Source organism: Choristoneura fumiferana, chromosome 23 (genome assembly GCF_025370935.1).
Source record: "Choristoneura fumiferana chromosome 23, NRCan_CFum_1, whole genome shotgun sequence".
In the NCBI taxonomy this organism is placed as follows: domain Eukaryota; kingdom Metazoa; phylum Arthropoda; class Insecta; order Lepidoptera; family Tortricidae; genus Choristoneura; species Choristoneura fumiferana.
The window spans coordinates 7,929,619-7,942,482 of record NC_133494.1 but is presented as its reverse complement, the minus strand read 5'-3'; the positions used below and the strand labels follow the sequence as shown (position 1 = coordinate 7,942,482).

The 12,864-nt window shown below is 34.4% G+C and overlaps 1 protein-coding gene across 6 annotated transcripts in view; it reads right to left on the bottom strand.

The window, feature by feature from the left end:
* Positions 1-12,864, bottom strand: part of for (cGMP-dependent protein kinase for) — a 100,929-nt gene that overhangs the window by 44,149 nt on the left and 43,916 nt on the right. Inside the window, exons 1-2 of one of the 6 annotated variants that reach the window (XM_074105694.1) lie at positions 7,150-7,369; positions 255-761 (exon numbers count right to left, since the gene is read on the bottom strand). The exons of 2 other annotated variants lie outside the window; for them this stretch is intronic. In XM_074105694.1, the coding sequence (XP_073961795.1) occupies positions 255-673 (419 nt within the window). In that variant the 5' untranslated portion in view covers positions 674-761; positions 7,150-7,369. Of the gene's footprint in view, positions 1-254; positions 781-7,149; positions 7,370-12,864 lie in introns of those variants that run through there. 3 more of the 6 variants (XM_074105693.1, XM_074105696.1, XM_074105695.1) reach the window with 3 other exon arrangements.

Sequence of the window (12,864 nt, the reverse complement as noted above, 5' to 3'; positions counted from 1 at the left end):
TTAACAGATTCGACCCGCCGACGACCCGCATCTTTATTTAGAACAATGTATGTATGTTAAGCCAATGTAAATCTTTTTAAATTATAGTAAACATTAACATTCAGCGTCATCACGTCAGATGAGTTAAGAATAACTTGGAAAAATTTACTTTGAGTTGAATTGTTGCAAGCAGTGGCATCTACCTATAAACCCAAACTTCATGTTTTGTATATACGAGGTTCGTTTGAATATCATATTTCTTTAGCAATACTTACTTGCTGCTTTTCGGTATCTTCACTAATTTCATCTCATGATCTTGAGTCAGCGATGATAACGGCTCAGCTGATATAGCGGTCCTTTTGAGCCGCGGCTCGATAAGTGGCAGTACTCTCGTATTTTCTACGCCCGGCGTCTTCATCACAAAACCATCTTCGTCAACATCCACACCATTCCTGTGACTGTCTATTATCTGTCTCGTCAAAGGTTTCACAACTTGCCTGAACTTATCAATTTCGTTCTTAAGATACCTTATTGTAGAATCTCTTTCATCGATTTCATTTTCTAAGAGGGCGATAATTTTGTCCCTCCGCTTCAGTTCTTCAGTTTTCTCTATCACCAGCCGTTTCATCTCTAAATACTTCTTCTCTAATTTGTAATTGTGATCCATTTTGCAATGTGTATGCGTTTGCGCCATGTTTATCGTCCGATATTTTTCACTGGTCACAATGACGCAATCTTTCAGTATTTGGGTGCTAATTTCATTTTCTATTTCACACGTTCACCTAAGTTGTTGAACAAGCGCTAACTGTTTTATAAAGTGTTTTGTTATCTAATATATCGATGATAGGTAAAGATAAACAATATCTGCTCGTCAAGGAACTTTATGGTGTCAATTTAGTACTTCCTGTCTGGTGACTATAACGCTAATTTTATATTTCCATAAAAATTATAGTTAATCCGACTGCCTTGTTCTAAGGAAATACTTTTACGATTAGAATTTTTTTTTCGGTGTGTATTAGCAGCTATACCTCAACTATATAATTATTATTCAAATGTGTTAGTATACGATTAGGTGCGTTGCGTCAAGCCAGGCCGCTAGACAGTGACTCAAAGTTTAAATTACTTGACCCTTACAACGACAGCGAATTCGACAACATATATGCGGCACGGTGCGCCATCTATTTAACATTCGATACGCTCTCATCAAACTTGATTAGTTAACAACAAACTATTCATGATCAGAGTAGAACTATAAACAACATCGCTCTTATTTAGCCTCAAGCAAGGACTTCGCAAAACGATGTAATTAAATATTTTATGATCTCTATGACGGTTTAATGGAGGTCTATGCAAATTTGTACACAAAAATAAAAGTGCAGAATATGTACGTCACTTTGAAATACAAGTTTAATCGAGGTAATATAGCAGTGACATCATCACACTAAGAGAAGTAACTAATGTAAAGCGCGTGATGCTATGCTACTGAAGTTAAATGTTTCGCGCATCTAATGTCATGCAACTGTGTTAGACCAGAATTTATTAAACAAACCAAACTAAGAATAAAATAGAACTAACGTAGAGTATGATAAATATGACAATCACTATTAATGATTTGTGTAGGCATGTGTTGGTTAGTATTTTCTTGATCGTGTCCTCGGGAGCTATAAATGGTAGTGACATTTTATGTTGTATTATTTGTGTCACTATACTCATTCTTAAAATCAATAGTTTTTTTCACAGTGGGAGTGTGAAAAGAATTTGTTGCTATGCGTAGGTAACGAAATATTAAGAAGGTCGGTCCAGTGCTGTAAGTGATACCTTTCTAAGCAGAGGTGTATTTAGGGTAAGGTCACCTGCTCAATAAAGTTTAGTGTGATACATACCTATATACCTATATGTATTTAAAAATAAACTATTAAAAATCAAAGATGAACAATGAAATTGACAAAAAAAATGGAAAGTCACTTTCAGATGTTGTAACATAGTACCTACAAAAAATGCTTAAACAGCTCACTGATAATTACTACTTTAGAAAATGAAAAAAAAAGGTAATTTTTCATTCAGATCTTAGTGCTGTAAGAGGAAAACGATAATGTCCAAATAATAGAGATTACGTTAACAATCCTAAATGCTTAAGCGTATGCGCTACAGTCCATATTGCTAATAGCTGTCTTCAGTCTGACCTAGACCCGTTTTTCACGTTGGATGGGAGCCCAGAGCACATGTTCTGCTACATTAAGCCTAATCTTCTGTTGAATTTGATAACTAATTCAAATGAGCTAGTAAATAATATTTCTAATAATCCAGATCATTTCAATACTAAAATGTAGTACAAACAGATAAGGTGAAATTAATGATGATTTTGAATATTTAAATAGATTGTAATTTTAATGTTAAATGACTGCTAGAGATAAATAATGGCAAGTACTCTTAGATAATCTTGAAGGAGTCATTTATTTTATTTTGCAAGCGCTCATTAAATTATAATACAAACATCTCAATGCAACAAATAAATCACATTGAAGTTACGATAAATGGTTTCTATTAAACTTATCCGTATCACAAGTTAATAATTAAACACTAAGATGAGATTCATTAAAAAAACTTTCATTGATAAATACTATGCATGTGTACTTAAATCACATTAGTTTGTTTTTGAAGTCTCAATAAGAGTTCTTTTTCAAAGCGATGAGACAAGTTTTTAAGCACGTTTGATATTTTTTGAGTGTAATGACAATGTCAGAACATTCATTTAAGTAGTTAAATAACTTAAAAAAAACATTCTGTCAAATTTATGGTCTCAGTCACAAGTGATTATATGTAGAAGTAATTAATGTAGGATGAAACTTGATACTTTCAATTTAGTTGTGATAAATATATCAAGTGTTACCACCATCTAATTTGATAGTCATATCTAAAAGCTGGATAATCTCCATGACGGTGCTGACGTCACGCTTAATAATTAAGCCCGTTTTAGTGAAGTTGACAGTAGACACGCTATTTATGGGGATTGACGTTATCAACGGACGCCACTTCCATTAGCAAAAGCCAATTACGTAATGACAAATTAATTTTGACAGAAGCCACGTGGATGTTTACCTGTGGAAATCTTGGAAACATTTCCTTTGGCATTAGATCAGTAAACGGAGATACCGACGCAACAGTATCAGTTTTGGTTTGAATATTGTTACTTTATTAAAAAATAAAAAATCTTAAGAAGTTTGAGAAGCTTCTTAAAAACAAATTGTTGTTAGGTATTGTAATGACAATTTAAAAATAACTGTCCAATGATGAATCAAAGATGAAAGTCATCTCACAGGTGAAACATGCTTCAATTTCTTGTTAATTCGTGAATGAATGATTTAATGACTTAGGCGTGTATTTACAGGTACTTGACCATGACATACATCTGGCACACAAATTCTGCATGTCCGTGAGGATTTTAAGAAAATAAAAAGTTTATAGGTCGATGTCAACAGAGGGGAAAATAGCCACTTAATGAACGGGTTATTTTCGCTCGACAGCTTCTTACGTAGACATTTGACTGATATGACTAAGATCGTTAAGAGTTTAAAATAAACTGAAACCTTTCAAATGTAAAAGAATACACAAAATCAATGCTTAGAGAACGAAACTAGCGGAGTGCGAAATCACAACAACTAAACATTCAATAAATCTACCTGTCTTAAATTTATATCTGTCTGACTTATTATTAAAATAAAAAGGTATTACGAATATACTAAAGATAATCAATTTAAAACTTTGTAAGTGAAGCCATTGTTAATTGTTAATATAATTTATGTCCCAGATGTCAAATATTTCAAATCATTGTAAAATCTCAAATCGAACAATTGCAAAATATAAAACATCTGTTCCAAAGGAAAGCTATATTTAGTAACAATATGACCTAACCTTCTCATTGTTCCATTCTTAATAGGGAATGACTTCTCCCTACGGACAATTATAACAACTACAATAGCATTCAATGCAAATGAACCGGAAACATTAGCGATTACCCCTCACATATATAAATCAAATGGTCTAAAGATGAAAATGCTACCAATGTGTCTATCTGGCAGTTTATTGGTTTTGAAATTCTACCCCACTCACTTCCCTTTCCCTACTTTAATCGACGGCATCAGATTACAAGTTTATCTACATCATTGTACTCGATTATAATAGGCGCTTAACTACCCCAAAGTTACCTACAAAAGACAAAGTCTGCCTTTGTTCCATTGGCCAGGTTGATAGGTTATAGACATCCTAGCATATACCTGTCAACTTTCATATTCATATGATTCATATTAATTTATTCATTCAAATTTATGCTCATTACATTATTAGATGATAGTTTTTCAAGATGATAGGTAAAATGACACCCTGTTAGTGTATAGAATTTTGGCCAGCGGCCTACTTTGGGCTATTTAAAGGCCTATATTTACCCCTATGTAGTAAATCAATGACGTAGATAATATTGCAATCAGATCCCGTACTAATACGTTCCACATTTAATTTTTAACTTCATTCATAAACCAAATGATTTACTGTCATTTGGTGCAAATGGAAAATGTACAACTCGAAATTATATGTCCAAGACAGAAAAACTTGTGCATCCTGAATATCATCGAAAATAGAACCTTGTCTTATGGCTATTGACAAATATGATGGATGTCGAAAAAAACGGCCACTTGTATTTACGTGCACTCAGAAATATGACGAATTGTAAATATGTTTCACCCGAAATCATTTGTTTTGGGCCTACACATTAAGTTAAGACTTTATTTAGACAACATTCACTTATTGCTTATTTAATTTTGCTCCTAATTTATAATGGTCAATATTCCATTCGGGTAAAATTAATTTACCTAGAACAAAAATAAATTTGGTTGTAAATATTTCTCATCACAATTACATTTTGACTAATTTCACTTCGGTTGATATTCATTTTGGTTCAAATTCAAAATGGTCAATGTGGGCGATTATCAATTTGCACCGAAGGACAGTAAATCTATTTATTGAATACCACAATCTAGTAAGCAGTACAGAAAAAAGAGGTACAATACAATACAATGCAAATATTCTTTATTGATCACCAAAAGCAGTACAGTACCAGCACAGCAGCAGCAGTGCAGCAGTAAGTAGTGTACGTACCTACTAGTACATACAGAAAAAAAACCAAGCTAAATCTTGCAATAAGCGTGACCTGTAGATCTCTCAAATGTACCAGCAGAATATTGTGTCACATAAAGGAATAGACGAAGTAGACAGTAAACAGACAATTAATTAGAAAAAAATAGAACTACGGAAGGCGTTCGCGAAGGCTGCTCTTGATGTCGGAAGTCAGCGATGCGAATCTATTGATCGCTGCCAACCGGCGTGTGCGCAGGGAATGTTAAAAGGGCTTTAAAGGACAAATGCTTTTTATAGAAGAGCTAATATAATTGTAAGTAAAAAATAGTATTGCTCAATCTACATGCTGCAGGAAATATGTATGATACGTTATAAGACGATACATGTGACTCAATCCATTGTCAAAAACTTTTGTGAGTATTTTTAAGGTAGTTAAAACTTATATTTCATATCCTTTTATTGTATTTTCATATCTTTAGTCACGACACTGCTCGAAAATGTGGCCATAGATAACCTAAATCCAGTACCCAAAACTGCCTACATATGTACATTTAACAGCTGACACATTCATGGTTCGCAAAACACGACATCAATGTGACACATTACGGTAACAGGTCGTTTCAATAATAATATACAATGTATTTCAGAGAACGATACTTTTTTCTCACATTTCGACCTTTTGTAAAATTCTATTGCTATTTTATGTTAGTAGTATATGTATTTATATCTGCCATTTGTATTTATTTTAATATTATTGATTTTTTTGTTTCTGCTGTGTTTCTGTTTCCGCCACCTACTTTTGCTAGCATAATCATAAGATCGCCTACCCCAATAGCTTTCTTTAAGAGATTAATATTATTGTGTAGCTTAAGACATTCTGCATCACATATGCTACAAATAATGTAAAAAATGTTTTTTCGAGATACCGCCTTTTGGATTAGGAGGACATAATGGACGTCCTACGTCTGAGATAATGATGATGACTGTCTATACCTGAACACAGCAGTGCAATCACTTCGGAAGGATAACGAGTAAGATGATGATAGCAATCCAGATGGACTGGACCAAAGAGCGTTTGAAGGAGGATAGGTTGTCAATGGTTGTAATCCATACTAATATTATAAATGCGAAAGTGTGTTTGTGTGTTTGTCCGTCTTTCACGCCGTAACGGAGCGACGGGTCGACGTGATTTTTGGCATAGAAATAGTTTATGGGCCCGAGAGTGACATCTCTAGGCTACTTTTTATCCCGGAAAAATGCACAGTTCCCGAGGGAACAGCGCGCGATAACCGAATACCACGCGGGCGGAGCCGCGGGCAGAAGCTAGTGAATATTATAAAGCTAGCCGTTATCCGCAACTCCATTTCCTCCGCGCAGAATTCATTTAAAAACTATCCTATGCCCTTCTCCGGGACTCAGACTATCTGTATACCGAATTTTATCAATATCGGTTCAGTGGTGTAGACGTGATGAAGTTACAAAAAAACAGACTTACAAACTTTCGCATTTAAAATATTTGTGGGATGCACTTCACTTGAAATTTCGAATGATGAATAAGATCGACATTATAAAATAAATTTCAAGTGGTATTGTTGAGACAAAACTAAAATATTCTTTTAAGCCATATCTGAAGACAGGAAACTTGTCATTCAAGTAAAAAAAAAATTCAACCATGATACTCGTAACGACGTAGTTAAGAAATATTTGACAAAGATCTAAATCAGTACCATTTTCTAGCAAACCTCTGATCATTAGCCACAAGGATAATTTGTCGACAGTGGTTCATATCAGCTGATCTTGGTCGGTCGACGACATATTTCAGCTAACTGCCTGCAGTTTGACAACTACGTGACATGTATTTTTTTTAACAAGGGCGTTAGATAAATTAGTTCTTCACGGTAAATGCTTGAGGCTATGAGAAACCGATCAACACTGGATACATTAAATAAGATTAATTTGATACCTTTACTAATATGTAAATGAAATCAATCAGTGGGTAACGATGAATGAAACTTTTTTGTTCCTTATTAGAAGTCTCACCCGTTAAAAAAAAACCTAAACAACGTCGTGGCATCCTAGTATCAAAACCTATCACATGCAATCGAAAAACAAAACAAATCATAAAACAGCTTTACACTTGATCACTGGCAGTTTACCAAAATCTATTAAAAATAAATGTTAAAAGTTCTAATTTTAAAATATGGTCACGTTCAATTTTTGAAATATACCGCGGTCGCGTGGTACCGGCGTGAGCGCCGCGCGTGGACTGTTGGGTCGGCGCTGTCAATGATTTACACGTCCTTCCTGAAGCTGCTGCTTGGCTGACACGTTTATGAAATTTCTACGTTTTTCCTGGCATCTGCTGTGCTTTAAAAGAGCTTAATAACTCATGTTCGGTTAGCAAAATAAGTGGTCTATCAATTTTTAAACAAGATCCTATCAAATGAATATGTCGCTTTTTTTGTCGCGAACTTTCAAGTTGACAGACACGTCTATTGTTTTATGACATGCAAACGATAAATCAACTTTAGGGTGGTAGACCACATATTTGGCTTATGGTATGTACAAATACACAAAATGAAATAACAATAACCTAAGCTAGCCAACTTAGAAAAATTTAAAACTCCCCGATATTGCCTCAAAAATAGCTGGACCGATTCTAATGAAGCATAGCTAAAACCCACCGCAAGGATACTCACTTTCACCTAAAAAAATCATCATCGAAATCGGCTCTCACGTTTGAGAGCTACAATGCCACAGACAGAGAGACAGACATTGTATCAAACTTATAACACTCCCCTTTTTAACCCGCGACGTAAAATAGAGTCGTATCAGATATTTATGCACGCTTGTTGTGCCAGATATTGGTGCTGGAGACTGTACTAAGGGATCAAAAGATCTTCCGTAGTTTGCGGAATTAAAATATTATATTTTCATTAGAATCTGGAATTGAAAATAGATTTGGGAACTTCCACTCTTCTTCCACTAGGTAATGTATGACGGTTGAAGTGGTTTCTGTAGCTAAATAATGGTGTGCTTAATACGTTATTATAATCTAGACTAATCAGAAGAGATCTTATATGTTGAACATTACCTAACGGATAAATTGATCGTTATAATCATCCTATAATTCTTACCACAACGGAAGGAGACACGTAGCAGAAAGTTTCGAGTATAAAATAAACTCAGCATCGGTACTGTCTTTCACTCTTTTAACAACTGAGCGGACTTATTAAAACTTATAGTCAAAATACCATATACGGGACTTATCACGCTATTTTTACACAAGTAATATTTACCTCGACGTTTCGGCAACGTTACAGTTGCCGTGGTCACGAGTAGACTGAAGTGTGGGGTGTCTAGTCTGCCTAGCAGCGCGAGTTCTTCGAACTACCCGCACTTGATCACTAATAGTACCGGCACTCGTATCACGAACTACCCGCACTTGGTCACTTTTATTAGTCACCCTAACACACCGACACACTTCACTAACTACGTCCGATCGTTCCTCCGAACATTCATCCCGACGCCGATTAAAACCTAGCTTAAGAGGAAACCCTAAGGGCGAGGGAATTGAAAAATAGGTATTTGTAAAATCTATTGCTTTCGCCTCAATCTCAAGCCTTCCCCCCGAGAGTCTTATAGAGACAACTGCAGCTTGGACCGAAAATACCTATTAAAAATACATAAAATCAACGTTTCGTAGTTCCTTGATTTCTTGTCCAAAACTTTACCTATTTAACTATTTTTTTCATAAAAAAATAAAGAAAGGCTTTGGCCGTGTTCCTATGCTTTCCTTTTTTATATAATGTAGCCAAATTTGTTTTCTGGTTGTTTGAACACAGCGGAAAATCTGGCATTTTTTTAGGCTTTTGAAGGTTGATATTTCCTTTAATAATTAATTTATGAAAAATGAAAAACATACGGACATGTCAATAGTGGCCATAGATTTTGGAAAAAAAATGGCTCTACTGACATTATACAGGGAGAAAACAGGGGACAACCTTTCTATGAAAAAAAGGGCCCTTGTGCTTCCTCGGCTGCATGAAAGTACTTACTTAGAAGGGACTTCTATGAAGATGACCGATGTAAGTTAAACTAAGTCATTAATATAATAAGTCCGTTCCGCTCACGGTGGAAACGGGCTTAACAAGACGTAGCAAAAATACCTAAGTCCTTGTAATTACAAAACACTGAATAATCATTTAAACTAGTGTACGAGTACGTATGGTGAATGTACCTTTTAATAATCAATTTCTTCACTATGATTTCCTTGACAAGAGTATCAGATGTCAATATGACATTGGTACCACAAAGGGTCCACCCTGTTACATGATTCAGGAAGAAATGACCATTATTCGCATGGTGGCATATGAAACTAAAGAAACCTTTAACCAAGTCGGAGCGAGTTGATTTGTTGATGATATTTACAGTCATATTGGGATTCCGCGTCATTCATATCATATCGTTTCAAAAAGTGGAACTATCATTCTCACCATTAAGGTAATTGCCATAATTCAGTAGCGAGGTGAAGTGGCGGGAAATTAATGCGAATGGTTTATTTATATGTCCCTTAATAGGTTTAAATTTAATTGATATTTATTATTCCTTTTACAGACGGAGTCTGTTAGAAGGTAAATTGTAATTGATGGCGTTTTATCTGTACCGAGCTTTAGTTGCGAGTAATACATAACTATTATCTTTTCTAGATGAAGTTATAAAGGTATTTTATGATTTTTTTTTTATTTCTGCTCCTACTAGGGAATATTAAACAAAAATAAATAAAAATAAATATCATGGGACACTTGACACCAATTGACCTAGTCCCAAAACTAAGCAAAGCTTGTAGGTACTATGGCTACTATGCAACGGATAAACTGTGTAGTATAGATAAATACATACTTAAATATAATATATTAAACATCCAAGACCCGAGAACAAACATTCGTATTATTCATGATCACAAATATCTGCCCCGGCCGGGAATCGAACGCGGGACCTCAAGCTTCGTAGTCAGGTTCTCTAACCACTTGGCCATCCGGTTGTCAAAACAAAATTAAATCGTCGTCAAAACAAATACTAAAACTTCATGTTTTGATTATAAATAACCTAAATAAGTACTTAAGTGTCAAAAGCTTGAGTCCAACAACAAATGCCTATATTACAAAATTCTTGTTTTTTTTCTTCCAAAAACAGTTAATCACATTCAAATAAAAATGAAATCTAATTGCTGAACCATAAAATAGAATAATATGCTCTACTCAATTAATTAATCATTATTTACTCGTAGGCCCCACCTAAGAAACATTTTTTTTTCCAAATCGGATCACAACCACAAATGCATCAGACGAAAATAAATAGAACCTCCTCCTTTTTGAAATCCGTTAAAAAGGAATTTAAAGTGATCACAAAAAACGTTCCCACGTTCTTGTTCTTGCATTTTACGAAGAAATGTGACCGTTGTAAAGAAAGAGCGCCTCATTTTTAACCCCCGACGCAACAAGAGGTGTGTTATAAGTTTGACCGCTATGTGCGTCTGTGTGTCTGTGTATCTGTATGTCTGTGTATCTGTGTCTGTCTGTCTGTGTCACCGTAACTCTTAAACAGGTGGACCGATTTAAATGCGGTTTTTTTGTTTGATAGCCAGGTTTTATAGCGTTGGTTCTTAGACATGTTTTATCAAAATCGGTTCAGCCGTTTTTGAGATATTGAACTTTGAAGTGAAAGTCGTCGGTCATTCCAACTTTTCGTTGGTTAGTTTATAGTTTGTATCGGACTCACGAGTCCTTGAACCCGGAAAGTCTTTTCCAGAACTCACTAAGTCACGATTCGACGCAAGTGGTCCATTTATTAATATGTCGTTAGTTCACCTACAATAATGATCAATTTGAATGCGAGCCTCGCGCGTTCTATTTCGGACTTGCCTGTACACTTTCAACCTTGAAACTGTTTTGCCATAAAACATCAGAGAAACTGTATACATGGAACTTTAACGGAGGCGTAAGTTATTTAAAATTTCTTCTTTGATGGAAAACATCGGTTTTGTTTTGATACGTTATTTAAATCTTTGTTTTGTGTATTATTTTGTATGTATGATACAACAGTGTGAAATATTTGTGAATGAATAAATTAGAAAACTTGTTAAGCAATAGGTATATGTACTCGTAATTTAGCAAACTAAAAGTCAATAAGTAAGGACGTAGGTATTTATCATGGAGACGTTTTAATCGATTGTGATCATACGTAGGTAGATTCAGCCATAGGAACCGAGTCTAGAAATGACATTTCTAGAAAATACTATTGAAGAGTGATAAAATTAGATAAAATAGATAACTTTTTGATCAGAGTTGCATTTTTTTACTATTCTACTCATATATCATTATAATGAAATGTAAGTACGTGTATTTTTTATTGAAATAAACATCTTTTAATTTTTTTTATTAAATTTAGAACAATTTGTCGCCATTTGTAAATGTTATAACGTCGATATTGTAATTGTGACAAACTAAAAACCTCCTCCTTTTTTCCAAGGCATGAATTAATTAGATGATAGGCAATAAATCGTTAGTGAAGATAAAGTTTCAGGCATAAAATCCCTTTTTCTGCCATGAATAGAATTGAGGTACGCAAAAACTCTACAACAGCGAATGAAAACAAGGCAGTTTCTCGAATTTAAAGACTATTTGATTATTTGCTAGTAATTTGAATTTATGTTATAAACAATCTTTTTCCAACAAACCATAATAAAACGTCATTTGGGATTATAATGACTAGACGTGAATGACAGCAAATGCAAACAACGTTTTCCACGAAAATTTAACAGATATTTTGCTACATATTTATAAAATACCCGGATGATACTCGTACGCACGAGACTTCACGTTTCAGTCTACATCTCCAACGTAATTGTGAATACGTGAAAATTTACGCTTGACACAAAATTACTAGGTATTTCTAACTCAGTTAATGCTGTGTCCAACAGATGCTTAATTCATTTGTTTTAATTAAGTATAAATTATTAATTTGGAGGTGTCCATCATATCGAGTTTGTGATTTAACTGGAGTAAAGTTTGAATATTCTAAATAGGTAAGTATCAGTCTAAATGTTGACAACAGAGTAGGTAATTGTATTAGTATTGTGTGTGTTAGTTATCACAGAGCTAAAACACTAATTCGGTACCTATCCATACTATACTTAATATACTATACTTTATTAATATTATAAATGTGAAAGTAACTCTGTCTGTCTTTCTGTCTGTTACGCTTTCACGCCTAAACCGCTGAACCGATGTTAATGAAATTTGGCACAGAGATAGACTAGACCTTGGGAAAGAACATAGGCTACCTATTATCGCAAAATAGGCTTGAAGGGGTTAAAATAGAGGATGAAAGTTTATATGGTGGAAGTTCGTCATTGTCGAAGATAAAACCATGAAACTTCGTAATGCCAAATGCGAATCGTCTTTTATGAATATATCCAGTGTTAGCAGATCATAAGCAAAATGTACGCAATGTGGGGTCATTTTAGATGGCTTATTGACAAGGATAGTCAGACATAAAAAAATATTTTTATTAAGTATATAAAATTACCTTCATGCAAAATTTCAAGTTTCTAGAAGAGCCGGAAGTATCCTATAACTTTTAAAAAAAGTAGTTTTTGTAGCTTTTGATTGCTTTGACTTAGAAGTTTGATTTTTTCACAGCTTCTGGGAATGTAGACCTGAGTTTATGGTTTTAATTACAACTCGATAACTC